The sequence below is a fragment of the Fukomys damarensis genome, unplaced genomic scaffold, assembly GCF_012274545.1.
Source record: "Fukomys damarensis isolate Sample0158 unplaced genomic scaffold, DMR_v1.0_HiC HiC_scaffold_5, whole genome shotgun sequence".
Taxonomy (NCBI): Eukaryota; Metazoa; Chordata; class Mammalia; order Rodentia; family Bathyergidae; genus Fukomys; species Fukomys damarensis.
Window position 1 is genome coordinate 50,261,408 of NW_022900917.1, and position 17,483 is coordinate 50,278,890.

The following is a 17,483-nucleotide window of genomic DNA, read 5'->3' on the forward strand; positions in this document are numbered from 1 at the left end:
GTGGAGCATAGATGGAATGTGGAGGCTGTTACAAGCAGTCAGGGTCACTCTTATTTGAGCATTTGGGGGAAAATTTAGGTGGGGAAGGATAGACGCAGAGAAATGAAAGCCTATTATATTTAGGAAATAAAGATGAGAGATCTTTGAACAGAGGAAATGTGGTGAAGGATTGGGTCATGAGAGTTGAATTGGGCTTTGTAATTTAGATGATAAGGGGTAGGAGCTGCTTTGGTGAGTTGGAGATAAAAGGTCCATGGTTCCAAGCCAGGGAGGTTAGGGGCTTCATTAAGAGTCAGCAAGAGGGCACCTTAAAAGGAAATTGACATCAGTTCTAGAAGTACTTAATGTGAGATGGCAAGAAGACATTTGAAAGGAGATGCTACTAAGCATTTCTAGGCAGGAGACTTTACAAACTTGTATGAGTGCACAGGGCTGGGGAAAAAATTTGTGAGTTATAATTGCCTTTTCAGTTTTTACTACTTTTTCCATTCCTCATGATTCATTCTTTTGTACTCTAATGCTGTCATGTTATTTATGTTAATAGTAAACCTCATTCATCTTGAAGATAGCTTTCTGTTAAGCTGCCATGAAATCTTCAAACTTATTTTTCTCATTGACAAATAAATGATTATAGGCTATGGCCTGTCACAGTTTCATAACTTTGGACAAATTTATTTATCGCTGTGAGTTAAGCATATTAAGATGAACGTTTTCGAGGTACTAATGCTAAAGCTATGAAATCAGGTGTGGGAAATTTGAATTTGTGAATCCTGTGGCATAATCTCAGCCAAATATTTTCCATAAAACTATAAAAAGGTGCTTTACAGTTGATATCCTGTGGTCTGAGTTTTCAGTAGGAAGTTGTGGTCATCACTTTGCCAGAGGAGGGACTGCTTCTTTGTAACACAGAACTCCTGTTGAGACCTTCTTGGCCTCTGGGTTATGAGGATAGGGAGAGCAGTGGGAAGGAGTGAAGAAGCCTGGCTTTAATTGTTACAGAGGGAAAAACCACTGTCTTCTACTCTGACATGCCCATGTTAGGGGGAAGCAAAAACCTTGTGCCTTTTGAGAGAGAACTGGTGAAAGGAGTATGGAGACTTCTGATTGCCCAAATTGAAGGGTTATCTACCTGTTTTCAACCATTATTCTTGGCTGTAGTAGGAGTTTGGGTTCAAACTGCCTAAGACAGCCTCTTTACCACCTGCTATATGATGTATTTTCAGGGAGAAAATCAGGTTCAGGTTCAGGTTCAGGCTCCTGATGGCCTTGGTGAGGCTGAGTCCTGCCTGGGGGCCCCTGAATGAGTTAGGTGGCCATGCACAATGAACTGAGAAAATGAGTCTAGGCAGCACAAACTTTAATGTCACCCAGGCTTTGGACTCCTTAGCAATTACAAGCAGCATTTCTATGTTTAGTCTTCATAATGAACTGCCAGGCTGCTCTTTATCCTCTAGTTTTGTCCTCCTGTTCTTTTGCCTTTGGTGGCTATCAATAAGAAATCCAATGACAGCAAAATGTGAGCACAACGTAGACATAAAGAGAGTGCAGTAGGAGGACAGAGAAAGGCACGGATATGCTGAGCTTATAAGGTACAGCTCTGCTTATGATACAGACTGATGCTCACAAGAATTAGCGACTTGTGAAGTTCACAGAGCTAAAGAGCTGCAGAACTGAGATAAGAATCTCAGACCTGGGATTCCTAGTTCAGACGTCTTCTCTGAGAGCAGATTGCTTGTAAGAATTGCTCCGTCGAGGTGCAGCCTCTCCATTCTGCACTCACCATAGGAAGGACACACCACACAGCATGTCTGTGCTCTCAGGCTTTGAAGCGAAACCACTGAGGCCCCTCTGCTGGTTGCATCCATCTACCTGGCCTCTCCTGAGCCAGTCTGAAAGACGACTGAGGCAGACTGCTTCACCTTCTTGCACTCGACAGGCTGCTTCACTGTTTTCCAGACCATATCCCTAGCACTGCATGCTTTTAAAATTCCAACGTATTTGTCTCCAACGACCTACATTGAAACAAACTTCAGAGCATACATCTTTAATATGTATACTTTAGATAAATTATGTTTATGCTGTACTGTGTACATGGTAGTCCACACTTGTCAGAGAGGGTACTTTTCGAGACCTCCAGTAGATGCCTGAAATCACGGGTAATGGCAAATCCTATATGTACTATTTTTTTCTATGCATACACATTTTAATTTATAAATTAGGAAAACTAAGAGATACAAGAAGTCTTAATAATAAAATAGACAGTTATAACAACGTACCATGATAAAATTATTTACAACTTGTGAATTCTTTATTTCTGGAATTATACACTTAGCATTTTGACTGCTAATATTTTAACTGCAGAGAAAGACATTGAAACAAGCTTCAGAGCATACATCTTTAATATGTATACTTTAGATAAATTATGTTTATGCCTTACTGTTTACATGGTAGTCCACACTTGTCAGAGAGGGTACTTTTCGAGACCTCCGACCTCCAGTAGATGCCTGAAATCACGGGTAATGGCAAATCTTATATGTACTATTTTTTTCTATGCATACACATTTTAATTTATAAATTAGGAAAACTAAGAGATTTACAAGAAGTCTTAATAATAAAATAGACAGTTATAACAACGTACCATGATAAAATTATTTACAACTTGTGAATTCTTTATTTCTGGAATTATACACTTAGCATTTTGACTGCTAATATTTTAACTGCAGAAAGTGAAACCACTGACAAAGGGGAACTACTGTATCATTATGTATTTTGTGAAGCATAGAAAAAATTGAAATAATCTTAAAAGAGTATGTCCCAAATGTCACTTTGTTAGGGTCTTTTCTTTTTATTCCCATGCTACTTGTTTTCTTCAGATTTAAACTGCATTGATCTCCATACTGTTTTGTTTATACAACCTCTCTTAAGTCGAGGTTCTCCCAGAAAAGCAGGCAGCGGGGAGGGGCAAAGAGAGGAGAAGAGAAATATGAAGAGAAAGAGGAAAGAATGGGATTTACGTTCATGTGACTGTGAGACTTGCAAGTCCAAAATATACAGAGCAGGTTGCTGGAAATTGATACAAAAGTTGATGTTGCAATTTGAATTTGAAGATTGGAAGCACAGATAGAATTTTTATCTTACATTGTGGAGACAGACTTCCTTCTCCTTTGAGGGCTTGTCAATCTTTGCTCTTCGGGCTTTCAACTGATTGGTCAAGGTTCACTTACATTATGGAAGTAATTGATTTTACTCAAAGTCTATTGATTTGAATGCTAATGACATCTAAAAATACCTTCATAACAACATGTAGACTGATGTTGGACCAAAGACCTGAATTCTGTATTCTGTATAAATTGATGCATAAAATTAACCATCACATGTTCCTATCACAGTTTGTCAGCTGGAAATTCTGTGACAACTGCCTAACTTACATTCCAGCCTCCTGTCCCTCCATATTGTCATAAAGACTTTTGAAGAAAAAAGGTTGTTATGGGGTAGTTCATTTGGTTCTAGGCAGCACAGAAATCATATTTATTGCAGTAGTGTTCATATTCATTGCTTTAGTGTTTTCCAACTGGAGTTATCACAGAATTTAAAGCTCTGTGCAATTTGACCCCTCTACTTTTGCAGCCTCATGTCTTGGCATTGCCAGACTTAAATACCTTCTAGCTACTCACAGACTTAGTTCTTCATGTGTGCTGATAATTTTCCTGCCTCTGTGGCTTTGCTTTATGGGACAGAAGCAATACTAACACAAAGCAAAATGGGATACAGTTACAGGCTACGGGAGAAGAGAAGCAAATTTAAATAATTATATTATTTTGAGATCCAAATAACCTTTATTATGGGTGGAAGATTAAAAAAGGTGATATTCTGGGAAAATCTGGTAAAAGAACTTGACTGCTATAGGTGGAAGGGTCTTCAGACAAAAGAAAGTGGCAGACAGATAACACAGAGTATAAACTTTATTGGAGATTTACATGTAGACTCATGATCAAAGGTGGCAGAAAGACTGGTGGATCCTGGGACTTTGGTCAGAGGATGGGGGATTCTGTAGTCACCAGGATTAAAGGGACATTGTTGAGCTGGAATGTGCCTGGTTTACCTTAATCTAATATCAAAGATACCAGGCACATTCTTGGTGCTGACAGTGCCAGGATCTGGTCATAAAACTTTACATACCCCTCGAATGGTTTTGTTTATTTATACTATTCTGGGAAACTATGTGGGGAAAACAGGTCAGAATTACTCAGGGTACGGCGTGACAGCTACAATTCAAAATGGCTGCAACCCGGTCAAGCTGGATCCCTGCAGATATATAGTGCCATGATCTGAGTAGTGGGGCTGGGCTGATGCTTAGAGGTGGAGCCAGTGCCTGGTATAGGCAGGGCCCTGAGTTTAGTCTCCAGCAACACAAAAATTAAGTAAAACAAAAATAAAGTTGCATTGGAACTAGATTGTGTCCCACACAAAGTCATGTGTTGAAGTCCTAACCCCCAGTATATCAGAATACAAGAATATTTGGAGATAGCATCTTTGTAGAGGCAGTTACCTGGAAAAGCATTCATATAGGCAGGCCCTAATGCAGTATTACGGGAGTTCTCATAAGAAAGGAAATGAGAACGTAGACACAGAAGGGAGACCATGGGAAGACACAAGGAGAACAGCCATCTGCAGTCCAAGGAGAGAGGTCTCTTATGAAACTAACTCTGCTGACACTTTGATCTAAAACATCCAGCCTCCAGAACTGTAAATTCTGTGTATCTAATTCACACAGTGTGTGACACATCATTATGGTGGACCTTGAAAATTAATCCAGATGGAACAGGAAGGGGCCTAGGGAGCAGAGCAAGATAAAGCTAAGGAGCAACAGAAATGCTGACTGTGTTGTGCCTGTGGATCAGGCATCTGCATTACTACTAGGTAACAGCTGACAGGTTGGCCAGTTTCCAGAATGTGTTGGAAATTTGCCTGGTACTTGTATTAACCATTTTCTAGAGCTTTATTTGAGCATCTTCAAGAGAAGAGAGCTTTTTAGTACCATGGTAGAGCTTCCTCTTCAAGTATGAGTCACTTCTTGACTGTGAGGGGAAATCTTTGCTTCCTGGACCTGTGAGGGTCTCTGGTGATTATTAGAGGCCCAGATGGCAGGGACAGCATGTGGTAGAGGTTCTCTTGCTGCTTTAGTTTTGAGTTATTGTGGTAGACATGAGAGAGCCACAGAGACCTTTTGTCATCCTTTTTAGTTTGGGTTGGCTGAAGTGCCAGCACTTCTTTTAATTTTTCCTTTCTCTTCTTTTTAAAAATTAACTATTTTTAGTACAATTTTAGATTTGCAGAAAAATTGTGAAGACAGTACAAAAAGTTCCCATAGTTCCTATTCATATCTTTCATTAACAAAGTACATTTGTTTTAATTAATGGGCCATTGATTCAATTTTAAATCTATATTTTATTCATATAACCTTAATTTTTTTGGTACCAGTGATTGAACTTGGGACCTTGTGCTTTTGAGGTATAACTGTAATTTTTATCTAATGTTCGTTTTATGTTTCAGAATCTCATTCATAACATCATATTAAAATGAGTGCCCCTGTCCCTTTAGATACCTTTTGTTTGTGACGTTTTTTCAGGCTTTCCTTGTTCTTGATGACCTTGTCAGTTTGGAAGAGTAGTGGGCCAGGTATTTTGTAGAATGCCCCTCATCGAGATTTGACAATTTTTTTCAAGATTAAATTGTATTTATAGGTTATTAGGAGGAATGCAGAGGTAGTGCCTTTTAAATCACGTATTAAGGATATCTCCTATCAACCTGAGTAATTACTGTTGGTGTTGACCTCGATCAGATGATGTGTTGTAGGCTTCTCTGGTATAAAGTCATGCTTTCCACCTCTTTTCCACACTGTGCTCTTTGAATCATGCTTAGGTCATGATGTGGGGCACATACATAAGGATTCAAGGCCTTCAGGTTTTTTAAAACACAAAAAATATATGAAGCAGTTTTTGAAGAGGAGGGGCACGTGATGCATAATTACAGGAGTGGGGGAAAAGCTGTGCTTTGTTTGTTAATTTTAATTTTGAAACAAGCCTCATAATATTTTTGTGAGAAGTAAGAAATGTGTGAATTTGACTACTGTAATGTTTTGAATAAAAATATAGTCAACCCTTGGCCTTGACCTTCTTTGTTGATTTACAAAAGCATTCAGTTTTTATCTGTACCACTAGGACTTCTGTGATATTGCTTTGGCCAGAGAGAGAATGATTACAGTGAGGCTATTAACATTGTTTCTTAAGGCGGTACCTTGACAGTTAAATTTATTGGTTGGATACACAGGAGTATTTTACAGCCTGTCCTTGGATTCATTCTTTTTTGAGATTAGTTTATATTCTTAACTTTATTACCTCCCTCTAGTGGTCAGTTTTATAATATCAAATTCTACTTGGATGGATTCATTGGAAAAAAATATCCAGCATTTAATAGTCGGGTAAAAATTAAAAAAAAATTTTTTTTTAGTATAGATCCCCAAATGTTCAGTGATTGAATTTTATCTGTTCTTTTGTGTTATAAAGTAATTTTTTTAAAGTGGGGGAATGTTTTAAGGTGGTAAGAATTTCAACTTGATTAAAAGCTATAATCAGGAAGAGGTCATTGTAAGCAGAAAGTTTTACTTAGCTGCTGTCATACTGAGAACCTCAGCAGCCGTTTGATTCTTAAAGAATTGAATTAGGCTTTTTGTATTTATCAGTGCCAAAGGAGCAAGTGCATATTCTAGATAAACCTGAAAGCTGCAAAACTTTAGGAGACTAAGAGTGAGGGACTCCTCTGAGCATTGTTTGTCATTTCTTCACAGATAAACTTTTATCTCCAGTGCAGGAAATGGCCTTATTTTAGAGATTTACATCTGCATTCATTGTTTGCCTATGGCTTTAAAAATGGAGCATTTTTAATAGTGTGATATCTGTGGATATACTTAGGGAGTTGAAATAATTTACCAGGCTTTGAGACTGGCTTTGTACATTTCCTGATGGATATAAAAGATGATGCAGAATTTGTCTGTGCAGGTTCTAGTCCTTTTGTAATGATTTCTAGTGTTTGTGTCTGGACCTGGCTGTGTATGATTCCATTGAGGTCCTGAGAGGATGGCTTTCAATGAAAGATAGTTAAATCAGTATGAAATCTGTGAGTTCTTCACACCTCAACTCCGGAGGCAGGGAATCCATTGTTTTCTTTTAGAAATAAGTGAAGAATTCCTACAGAGAACTCTTATTAAGGAAGTAGCCTATGTGTGCTTTTAATCCTTTTTGTTGCATATGAACCATGTAGATTGAGAGAAGATGGTGATACATCTTTGTTTCTCGGAAGACCAGTGCATTAAGTCATGTGATCTGTGTGTTGTTCCCACCAGCTCCACCTGATCCACTGGAACTCCACCCTGTATGGCAACATCGATGAGGCCGTGGGAAAGCCACATGGTATTTCCATCATTGCCTTGTTTGTACAGGTAAATGCTCTGCTGTGATTGTTTAGAGATGCTCATTTTTAAGTTATTTTGTAAATACTTTTTAGTTCTCTTTCAATTTTATTACTTAGAGGCGAAATTATACATATGAAGAGATCACTGATGATTTAAAAATAGACAATTTGATCTTTATGTAGTTCATGAAGGTTCCGTCTTAGAAAATGATCAGATGGGACCTCCAATCCTAGCTCTCTGAGGTATCTTCATACTGATTTCCACAGTGGTTGTGCACCAGTCCACACTCCTACCAGCAGTGGAGCACTGTTCCTCTTTCCCCACAGCCCCGGCAGCATTCATTATTGGTTGATTTCATGACAGCAGCCATTCTTTCTGGGGTGAGGTGAAGTCTCAGCATTGTTTTTATTTGCATTTCTCAAATGACCAGTGATGTTGAACATTTTCTCATATGTTTATTTACTATTTCTACTTCTTTGAGAAATTTCTGTTCACTTCAGATGCCGATTTTTGGATTGGGTCTTTAAATTTGGGAGGTCTGATTTTTTCAAAGTTGTTTATGTTCTAGATAGTAGACCTTTGTCTGAGGAACAGCTAGAATTTAGAAGTCCCATTTGACCCAGCCATCCCTCTGCTGGGCATCTTCCCCAAAGAATTAAAAGAATCATACCATAGTGATATATGTATACCCTGTTCATAGCAGCACAATTTGTAATAGCTAAAACTTGAAAGCAGCTCAATTGCCCATCCATGTTAGGCTGGATAAAGAAAATGGGGAGTTTTAAAAAATAAAATGGAGTTCTACTCAGCCACACAAAAAAGAGAAATTAGAGACAATTATAGCTAAATAGATGCACATTGAGGTGATACTCTTGAGTGGAATAAATAGGACAGACATGTAAATACTGAATAGTTTCTCTGGTGTGAGAAACTGAAAGTGTAAATAAGGACTGAAAGGTATAATAGATGACAGGGAACAGGAAGAAAAGGGACAAAGGGGAAGGAGAAGCTGGAGGAGTAGGGGAAAGGAGAAAAGGGAATGGAATTAATATAAGAAAATGAAAAATAATGGAAAAAAAGTGTTTGTAGATAGGGAGGGAGGGAGGGGTTGAATGGGGAAAAATAAGAACCAAGATTGATTATATAAAGGTACAAATTTCCAACAATGAATGTCATTATATTGTATACCATAAATGTACCAATAAAATTAATTAAAAAAGAAAATGGTTTATTTATTTATTAGAAATTTGCTTCAAAGAAGCATTGAGGGTCTTTGAAGAAGTGATTTAGAAAATGTCTCCTGAAGGCAGAGTTCATTGTATGTATGAAAAAGAATTTCAAAAAATGCTTTTAGACACTGGCTCACTGCAAAAAATCTAAGAAAAATCAATAATATAATCATGTAGGTAATGACATTAGCTCTTTGTTGTTAATAATTTTCACTCAAAGATGATTTGAAAACACTGATTATAAAAAGGCTTTTGAAGACCATGGTAGATTTAACCAATATGAAATTTAGATTTGAGCTTGGGGATGGGCAAAGGATATTATGTAAATTTATTCAAACATATAAAAATAGACCATATGCTTACAAAGGTAAAAAATTCATCCGGTTCTTAAGGCAAATCTTTTAAACTTTATCTTATCATTCACTTGCTGTGGTAAAAGATTTAGGGATAAATGATACCCTGGAAATTTTATTCCCACGTCTCTTCCCTGCAATCTTACATAAGAGAAGGCAAGGATCAGAGATGTCAAGTAATTATTTGTAGACACAGTTTAATATTAGCACTCAGGACCAAAAACCAGAGCTCCATTTCCATATGGTGGCAGTCTACCTCTTGAATGACCTTGGATTAGAACAGCATTGTTATTCCAGTGATCTTCAGTTAATTTTTCAAGAAGCATTGGAAATTGGGCCCTTTTAGGTATGTTCTTTGTAGCATTTATATTGAGAATGTTATTAGTTACACAATTTTATCTATAGATATAAAGTGTTTCGTTATTGATATATGAAAGTAGCCATCTGGTTTTAGCCTCTTTAGTATTTTAAAGCCAGGGTCTAGAAAATATGGCACATGATATAGAATTTAAAAGCAAATCCTTAACATTTAAAAATGAATCTTCACATTATTATGAAGAGTATAGCCCTACATTTCCTTCTATTTTATAATTACAATAAATAAATCGAATGGATTAAAAGTATTGATGCAAAAATTTTTAATTGTACATTTTGATAATCTTTAATCTATCGAACAAGTAATTTTGTTTTTTTTTTAGAAAAGATCTCAGTATGTAGTTGAGACTGACCTGGAGCTCACTATGGAGCCCAGATTGGTCTCGAACTCACAGCAATCCTCCTGCCTCAGCCTCCCAAGTGCTGGAGGTGTGCTCCACCATGCATGGCATTCGAACAAATAATTTTTAAAGACTCCTTTTATAACCTGAAAAAGTAAACCGAGGCACAAACTGGAGAAGTTGAAGTGGTAGGAGGCAAAATTTCAATATTAAAGAATAAGAATAATATAAAAATGAAGAAGTATCAAATATAGAAGGGAACAGAACAAGTTAGTTTCTGATAATAAATATTTGTGAATCAAATTAGATATAACTTAGTGCTTCCACGTACTGATCCTTCATGTGTTAACAGGTGACTGGGCCGCTTAGAGCCCTGAACTAAGAATCGAGCCTTGGACCTAGCATCAGGCATTCAGGAACCACCTGTGTCATGATAGGCACTTTCTTTATGTTTGCTATGAGGAAAAATTCAGGTCATTTAGGTGAAAATGCTTTTCTCAGGAGACTGTAAGAACAAAATTTCACAAAATAATGAAAGATGTACCTAGTTTTAGATGAAGCAGAGGTGAAGGGGTGAAACCTGCTCCAGGGACTATCTTTTGGCCAGAGATGTGGAAAACTGGAGGGATTAAGTTGGGAGCCTCGAGTGTGGACTGATCTTCCCAGAAACTTGACTGGGGGAGGAATCCCGAAGCGGCAGGATCTAGTGGTGATTTTGAGATCTGAGAGCTTGTGTTTTTAATCCATGCAAGAAGAGCTAGTGCAAGGATGGAGTTTAAAAATCTTGAAAAGAGAAGGCCTAGGTAATATAGAGAAATCCCAGAGGCAGGGTGGGGGCAAGAGATGTAGAGCTTATGTAGATGGACTAACTTGGGCAGGAGAGCTCTGCCCTTTCTCTGAAATAGCCAGTAGGAAAGATGAACACAAAGTGGAGAGAGGCCGGAACTTAAGGGAATTCATGTCTGATGACCTTCATTTCCTCTGAGACATACTTTTACCAAACAAGGGAAATATAGATGTTGTGGGTGGGCTTTGAAGTAGCCAAGAAGAGATTATGATAGACATGGCAGGCAGTGAGGCAGATCCACCAGAGGCTGGATGTAATAGACTGTACAGGACGGCGAGTGATACATTGTTCTGGAGAGGAGTAGAACATTCTAGAAAATCCTTGTGTTGATCCATTGGAGAGCAGATGATTTAGGAGGATGAGCAGATTGAAGACTCCAGGGATGGGAATGATATCATTCAGTGTAGATAAGAGGGATAAGAGGATAAAGCCAAGAGGGGCCTGAGAGCTTTCGCTTCACTCTGATGATTGGTAAAAATAAAAAGAGAGCATAGTGAGAAAGTATGGTCAGAGAGAATGGTCTCTGGGGGGTTGTTTTCAGAATGAAAGCAAATGCAGTGTATGGTCCTAGGATTGGTTCGCTCTGGAGGAATGGAGCTGAAAGGCATGGACTGAGAGATGAAGAGACATAAGCCAGGAATGGGCAGTTTATCCACAAAGATGCTTACACCTTCCAGAGTGATAGCAGCAGGTGATATCTAGGAGCAAGTGACTAGTGGGTTAGTAAGTGACCAGGAGGGCATGATGGCATTAGTGGGCGAGGGTCCACTCAAAGGACAGCCTTGTGCGTGTGGGCCAAAGTATCAGATTGAAGGTGACAGCTGAACACTGACTTATCTTTAATTCATTCTCCCTTGGAGAATACCTGGTGTCTGCTAGATGGGCCTATGAGAGATGTGGCCTGTGACAGACCTACAGGCTTTCACATAGACCAGAGGTGGTGTGGGAGTTGGTGAAGTACATGAGTTCATCCTGTGTCCAGGCAGCACAGAGGAAAATAAGGCAAGAATGAGTTAGATCCTGGCTCAGAATGAAAACATTTAGAAAGTAGCTACAGTCCTGATTATTTTGAACTACTTGGCCTGTCTTACATTGTTTCTTGTCTCCTTTTCTTTTCCCTTGTGTATTTCACAGCTTGATAAAACTTATAAACCTGGAGAATATGTGCATGTTGACAGTTGCTCTAGCATCTCACATGTGAGAGAGAAAAAGCTAAGAGCAATAGTAATTATTATCTGAAGTAATCGATGCCATTACCCTTCTCCATTGCTGTGGGTCATAAAGAGTTAATTGAAAAGTGGGAATCAGACAGTAGTTAAAATTTAAAAGTCAAGAATGCTAAATAGAAAAAATTTTTTTCACGTGTCAAATTTCTTTGGAGAATTTTGTACTCTAAAAATGTGTAATATTTTTAAATAGAAGGCTACAAAAAGCATATTTGCTTTTATATTGGCTTATAATCCTTTAATGTTTTCCCATTGTATTTGGGATACATCAGTTATCTTGAGTGACCCACATTGTTTAGCAAGGTATTGCCTACTCATCCATCCTTTTAGATCAGTCCACTCCCTTTATGTTTTCTTTCTGTCAGAGCTTTAAAATTATGACCAGTTATAATTGAGAAATGTCTTAATGTTGGTAACTTTAACATGTGAAATCACATACCAAGTTTTCTGAGTTAATAAAATAATTCCAACTTTGATACAGTATTTATAACAATAATTCATAAATGCAAAAGGTAAGAATGCAAGATTTTGGACATGTACCAAATAGTTTTAATTCAAAAATATCCTTGACATTTTGAAGTAGCAGTCTTTTGTGATTTGGTGTATTATATAAGGTACAGTGAGTGATATTTGTAAATGGCAAGATGATTTCAGAATAGATTCTTGGGTGTCATAGCTAATACTTTATTGTACTAACTGTTATAACTTTAATTACGTCTAGTAAATGTTGACCTTGCTATTAACAGAAAGATCATTTAATTCCCCAAGAATTACATTCAGGTGGACTGGAGCTTTGGTTCTGGTGGTTATTTTGAATAAAAGTAAGCAGTATTTAAAAATGCTGTGTTTATGGTTTACGTTTTATCTATTTCAGATAGGGAAGGAGCACGTTGGCCTGAAGGCTGTGACTGAGATCCTCCAGGATATTCAGTATAAGGTCAGTCATTATTTAAAAGAAAATAGAAACACATTTTGTTAGTGGTCCCTGAGATCACCTTTAGGCTTGGGTAATTGTCTAGAAGAGTCCAAAGGATGCAGAAAAGCTACTATACTATGGTTTTAGTTTATCATAGTGAAAGTTTACAGATCAAAAATCATCAAAAAGGAAAGGAACACAGGACTGTTGTTTAGGGGAAACCCAGAGTAAGCTTCCAAATGTTCCTTTGCAACGAGGTGCTAGGGGGATGCCCCAATTCTCCTAGTAGTGATGTGTTGTCACAGTGCTTATGAAACATTGTCAACTGCTGAGCTCACCCAAATTTAGACATGTAGACGTTTTGTCAGAGATTGGTCGCACAATTATGTTGTACTGCCTGACCAGCCTCAGCTCCTCACACTTCAGCCCCCTGCTCCACACTCCATCAAAATTGAGCTTCCATAAATCTCATTGTCAGAACAGATCTGCCGGGTCAAACTGGTGCATCATAGCTCAAGGACAGGCGTACACCAGGAATTCACCAAAAATATAGCATGGCCCAAGGCCTTAGGGATATTTGAAAACACACTTATGGGGTAGAATATTCCAGTGGTTTTCAGGAGTTATCTTTTGTGGGGTGCATCAGATCCTTGCACTTACGAGGCTGGTGACGGCACCACTGAGCTAAATCCCTGATCCTGGAGTTATCTTCTAAGAGCCAGCCAAAGGCTACTCATGAAAACAGATCTTATTTGGGATATAGATGATTTGACCAGCACAGGCCTGCAGAGTTAATCTTTCTGGCTCACTCACTGTAACAAAGTTGTGTAAACTAAATCAATACATTTTTGTAAATCAAAGTATTTGTGCTTAATAATAATATTAATAATACAAGTATACATAATTCATAAGATATCCTACAGAAGGCAATTTAGATCATCATGGTCCATCATTGCTGAGAAGCTAAGCTCTTATATGCCCATATTGAATTGAATGTGTTTGTCCATTGGTAGGCGAATGATTTTGTCCTCTATAGAACATTCATATCTGAGTTTCCAATCTTCACTTCTGGGTGAGAAGAGCACCCAGAGTAGATACTAATGATGAATTACTACATCCAGTGGCACAAAATGACAAAGAGTTTAGGAACTGAGACCCAGGCTGATGAGAGGAAATCATTTCATAAGACTATGAAATAGTCTGACTCAGGGTTCAAGGGTGTTACATCAGCCATTCAGTCTAAATCTTGTGTGTGAATGTGCTAGAAGTAAAAATTGTTAATGCAGAAGAGGTGGACACCAGTCGTAAATTCCATTCTGGAAATTATAGGGGAAATTGAATTACAATAGTAAAGAAAATAGCCATATTTAGAATAGAAGTATATTGTTGGAACCAAGCAATCTTGCTCCAATAAGAAGACAGAGCAATACAGATGTAAACCTAGAGTACTGATGGGGCCATTTCTAAAAGATTTTAGTGTAGATATTTAGTGCTAGAAATTGTTTAACAATTTATAAATTTTAGATTGATGTGGAGTCAATTTTTAAAAATCTTTTTCAGGGGAAGTCTAAAACAATACCCTGCTTTAATCCTAACACTTTATTACCAGGTAAGCATTTTTCTGATTGAATGAGCTTTAACTATGGGTCTAACCATACTGTTTTCCTCAGAATACACAATTATTAAAGTTTCTTTACAATTTGTATTCTCTGCAGCAAGTACCAGTTTCTGATTACTCTATATACTGGAGTAAATTTTTTGTTTACAGTAGAGAAACACTTTGCCACCAGTTCCATTAATCCACAAATACCTTTTTTAGGATAGTCATCTGTAAAATTGCTATATCTTTGTAAAGTACCAGTATAGTAAAATAACCTTGATACAACTCTAAGATTGATTAGTGAATTTCTTATTAATCTCTAATGTGAAATAAACTTTGCATGAAATTTTGTAAGGTAACTTTGCTGTAAAATATTGTTTAGGTACTATTCTAATTGTATTTGACAGGTAATAATTACATATAAAATATTGCAGTGTTATTTGCAGTTCAAGGTACTTTTATATAAAATTTTTGTCTTCACATTTCTTTGCATAAATTATGTTTCATAGTGCTTCAAACAAAACCAAATAAGCCCATGCATTGAATCTTATTCTTTCTATATTTAATTGCTTTAAAACTAATTACTGTTGTATGCAAAATATTTATCCATTGTATTTAATCATGAATTCCTCTAATGCAGAGCTAAACAATTTCATAAGAATAAATTATTTTCTCTTATAATGTTATGATTTTAATATTTTGCTGCTGAAAAAGCAGTAAAAATGTGGGCTGGGGATTTGGCTCAGTGGTTTCACCCCCTGCCTGGCAAGAGCAAAGTCCTGAGTTTCATTCCCAGTACCAAAAAAAAAAAAAAAAAAAAAAAAAAAAAGCAAGCGGCAACTAAAACCAACGGGTTGAAATATAGCCTTTGGCCATGCATTGTGGCTATGCCTATAGTTCTAGCACTGGAGAAGCTGAGGCAAGAGAATTGCCACGGGTTCCAAGTCATCATTGGCAACACAGTTCAAGGCCAGCCTGAACTACATAACAAGACCCTCTTTCAAAAAATGTATATATATGCACACATGCTTTGAAGCCAGACTCTATGGGTTCAAGTCCCGGCTCTGCATGTTATTCTGAGTGACCTTATACAGGTAGCTAACTTTCTGTGTGATTCATTTTCTCCATCTGTAAAATGAGGCTAGTAATAGTATCTATTTCATCAGTTGTTGTGAAGATGAAAAGAATTGATATATAATGCTCAGAACAGTACCTGGGATGTAGTTCAGTTAATAGTAGGCATTAATCAGCATGGTAAATCCTCTAATAAAATAAAAATGCAAAACAAGAAGATGAATATATTCTTCATAAATTATTTACAATTAATACATGTGCATAGTAATCTATTGATAGAAATCACTATAAATAGAAGATTCATCACAGTTTTCATAAATTATTTTTTCCATAATGATTAGTTGGAGAATACTTAAGTGAGGCTCTAACTTAAAAATGATATCCTTCTGGACCAGAGATTTAGCTCAGTGGTGATGTGCCTGCTTCTCAAGCTCAAAGTCCTGAGTTTGATCCCTGGTACCAAAAAAAAAAAATTGTTCTAAGACAATTTGTAATTTTGAAAATTGTTGTTGGAGTCTTCCAGATTATTGTTAATTAACTTGCGTTTTCATGACATGTCCATGTGGTTGCACAGACCCTCTGCTGCGAGATTACTGGGTCTACGAAGGCTCGCTTACTATCCCACCTTGCAGCGAAGGTGTTACCTGGATATTATTCCGATACCCTTTAACTATATCCCAGCTACAGGTGAGTATGCTCTTTTAAATGTTTCAGAGTGAAGTTCTGAGTTAAAGGTTAGATATTGTTTCTGTAGGACGAAAATGTCTGCTTTATGTTTTAGTTCCCTTTAGATCAGTCATACCGTTTCAAATGGAAGTTAAATGTCTTGAGCCAGTGAAAGCAATGGAAAGGTCAAGGATGAACAAGACCCAGCGGTCGTTTATGATATATAGTTTAAAAGTTAGTTTTTATAGAGTAAATAGAAGTCACTGGACCCCCCAAACTTTTTGATTAGTTTAGTTATTCCTTTATGTGAGTTTTCCCAGTTGTGGGAAAGAAAAAGGTCTAAAAGTAAAATGAGAATGCTGATATTTCTATAAGTGGCACATGGACTTCCTAATAGTTCTATCTTAGCATGCACAGGAATGCTGTGTGGTTGTGCAGTGGAGCTAGAAAGAATGCTCTGGAAGGTTTTGGATTAATCTTTAACTTTACTTATGGTCAACAACCTGTGTGGGCTTTTGTACTCTGCATAGGTGCTCTGAATGCTAAGGCAAGCTGATGTATCAGTGCTGGCTTGCAGTACCAGTTATTTGTGAGGCTGAAGTGAGAGAATTACTTGAGCCCAGGCATTCATTGTGTACTAGTCTGGGCAACGTAGCAAGATATTTTTCTCTCAAAAAACAAACAGAAAGAAGCAAACATGATAAATGCTAATACACATGAAGCTGGAGCACTCAAGTAAATGGCCACTGGAATGTTAGCTGGTAGAACATGAGGCAGCATCATAAAACACATTTAAACAATGATTTTGAAGGGCTTGGGGATGTAGCTAAGTGGCAGGGCATCTTTCTTTTGTGTACAAGGTCCTAGGTTTGATCCTCAGCACCACACACACACACACACTAAACTTTTGTATTATTATAAAATTTCAGATTTTCATATTATTACAAAAAAGTTACTTTAAATGTCTCCTGTTGTTCAGGAATCTGTCACAGAGTCATATTTAGAGCAAAACTTTAGTGAATTTTGTAATTTTAAAAACTATTTTCCAACATTTCTTAAATTTAAGAAATCCAAATTTACTGACTTCTCAGTCAGCCCTTCCTTGGTTTTTCCTTAAATCTTTAAAATCATTCTTTCAACATTTAACATTTTCTCCTTATGCTTTACTAGGGGCTAATTTCAAGTTTCATATTCAGCCTCTTCTCTGCTTGTCTTTCATTATTTTATGAACTTTTATATCACTTCTGGGCCTTTAATATTCTAGTGTGGCAAATTCTAATTCCTTTATGCATTCATCTATTTGTCCTTTTAAGAAACTATTCCTGACTGCCAAATAAGCATGTAGGATTAAAACACGGTTTTTACTCTCAAAATCTCTATTACAG

The 17,483-nt window shown here is 37.2% G+C and overlaps 1 protein-coding gene across 1 annotated transcript in view; it reads left to right on the forward strand.

Annotated features, from left to right (window-relative positions):
- The window catches only part of Ca8 (carbonic anhydrase 8), a 98,687-nt gene that overhangs the window by 48,246 nt on the left and 32,958 nt on the right, over positions 1-17,483 (forward strand). Inside the window, exons 4-7 of the mRNA XM_010640580.2 lie at positions 7,403-7,498; positions 12,717-12,779; positions 14,319-14,367; positions 16,007-16,119. Coding sequence (XP_010638882.1) covers positions 7,403-7,498; positions 12,717-12,779; positions 14,319-14,367; positions 16,007-16,119 — 321 coding nt within the window. The remainder of the gene's footprint in view (positions 1-7,402; positions 7,499-12,716; positions 12,780-14,318; positions 14,368-16,006; positions 16,120-17,483) is intronic.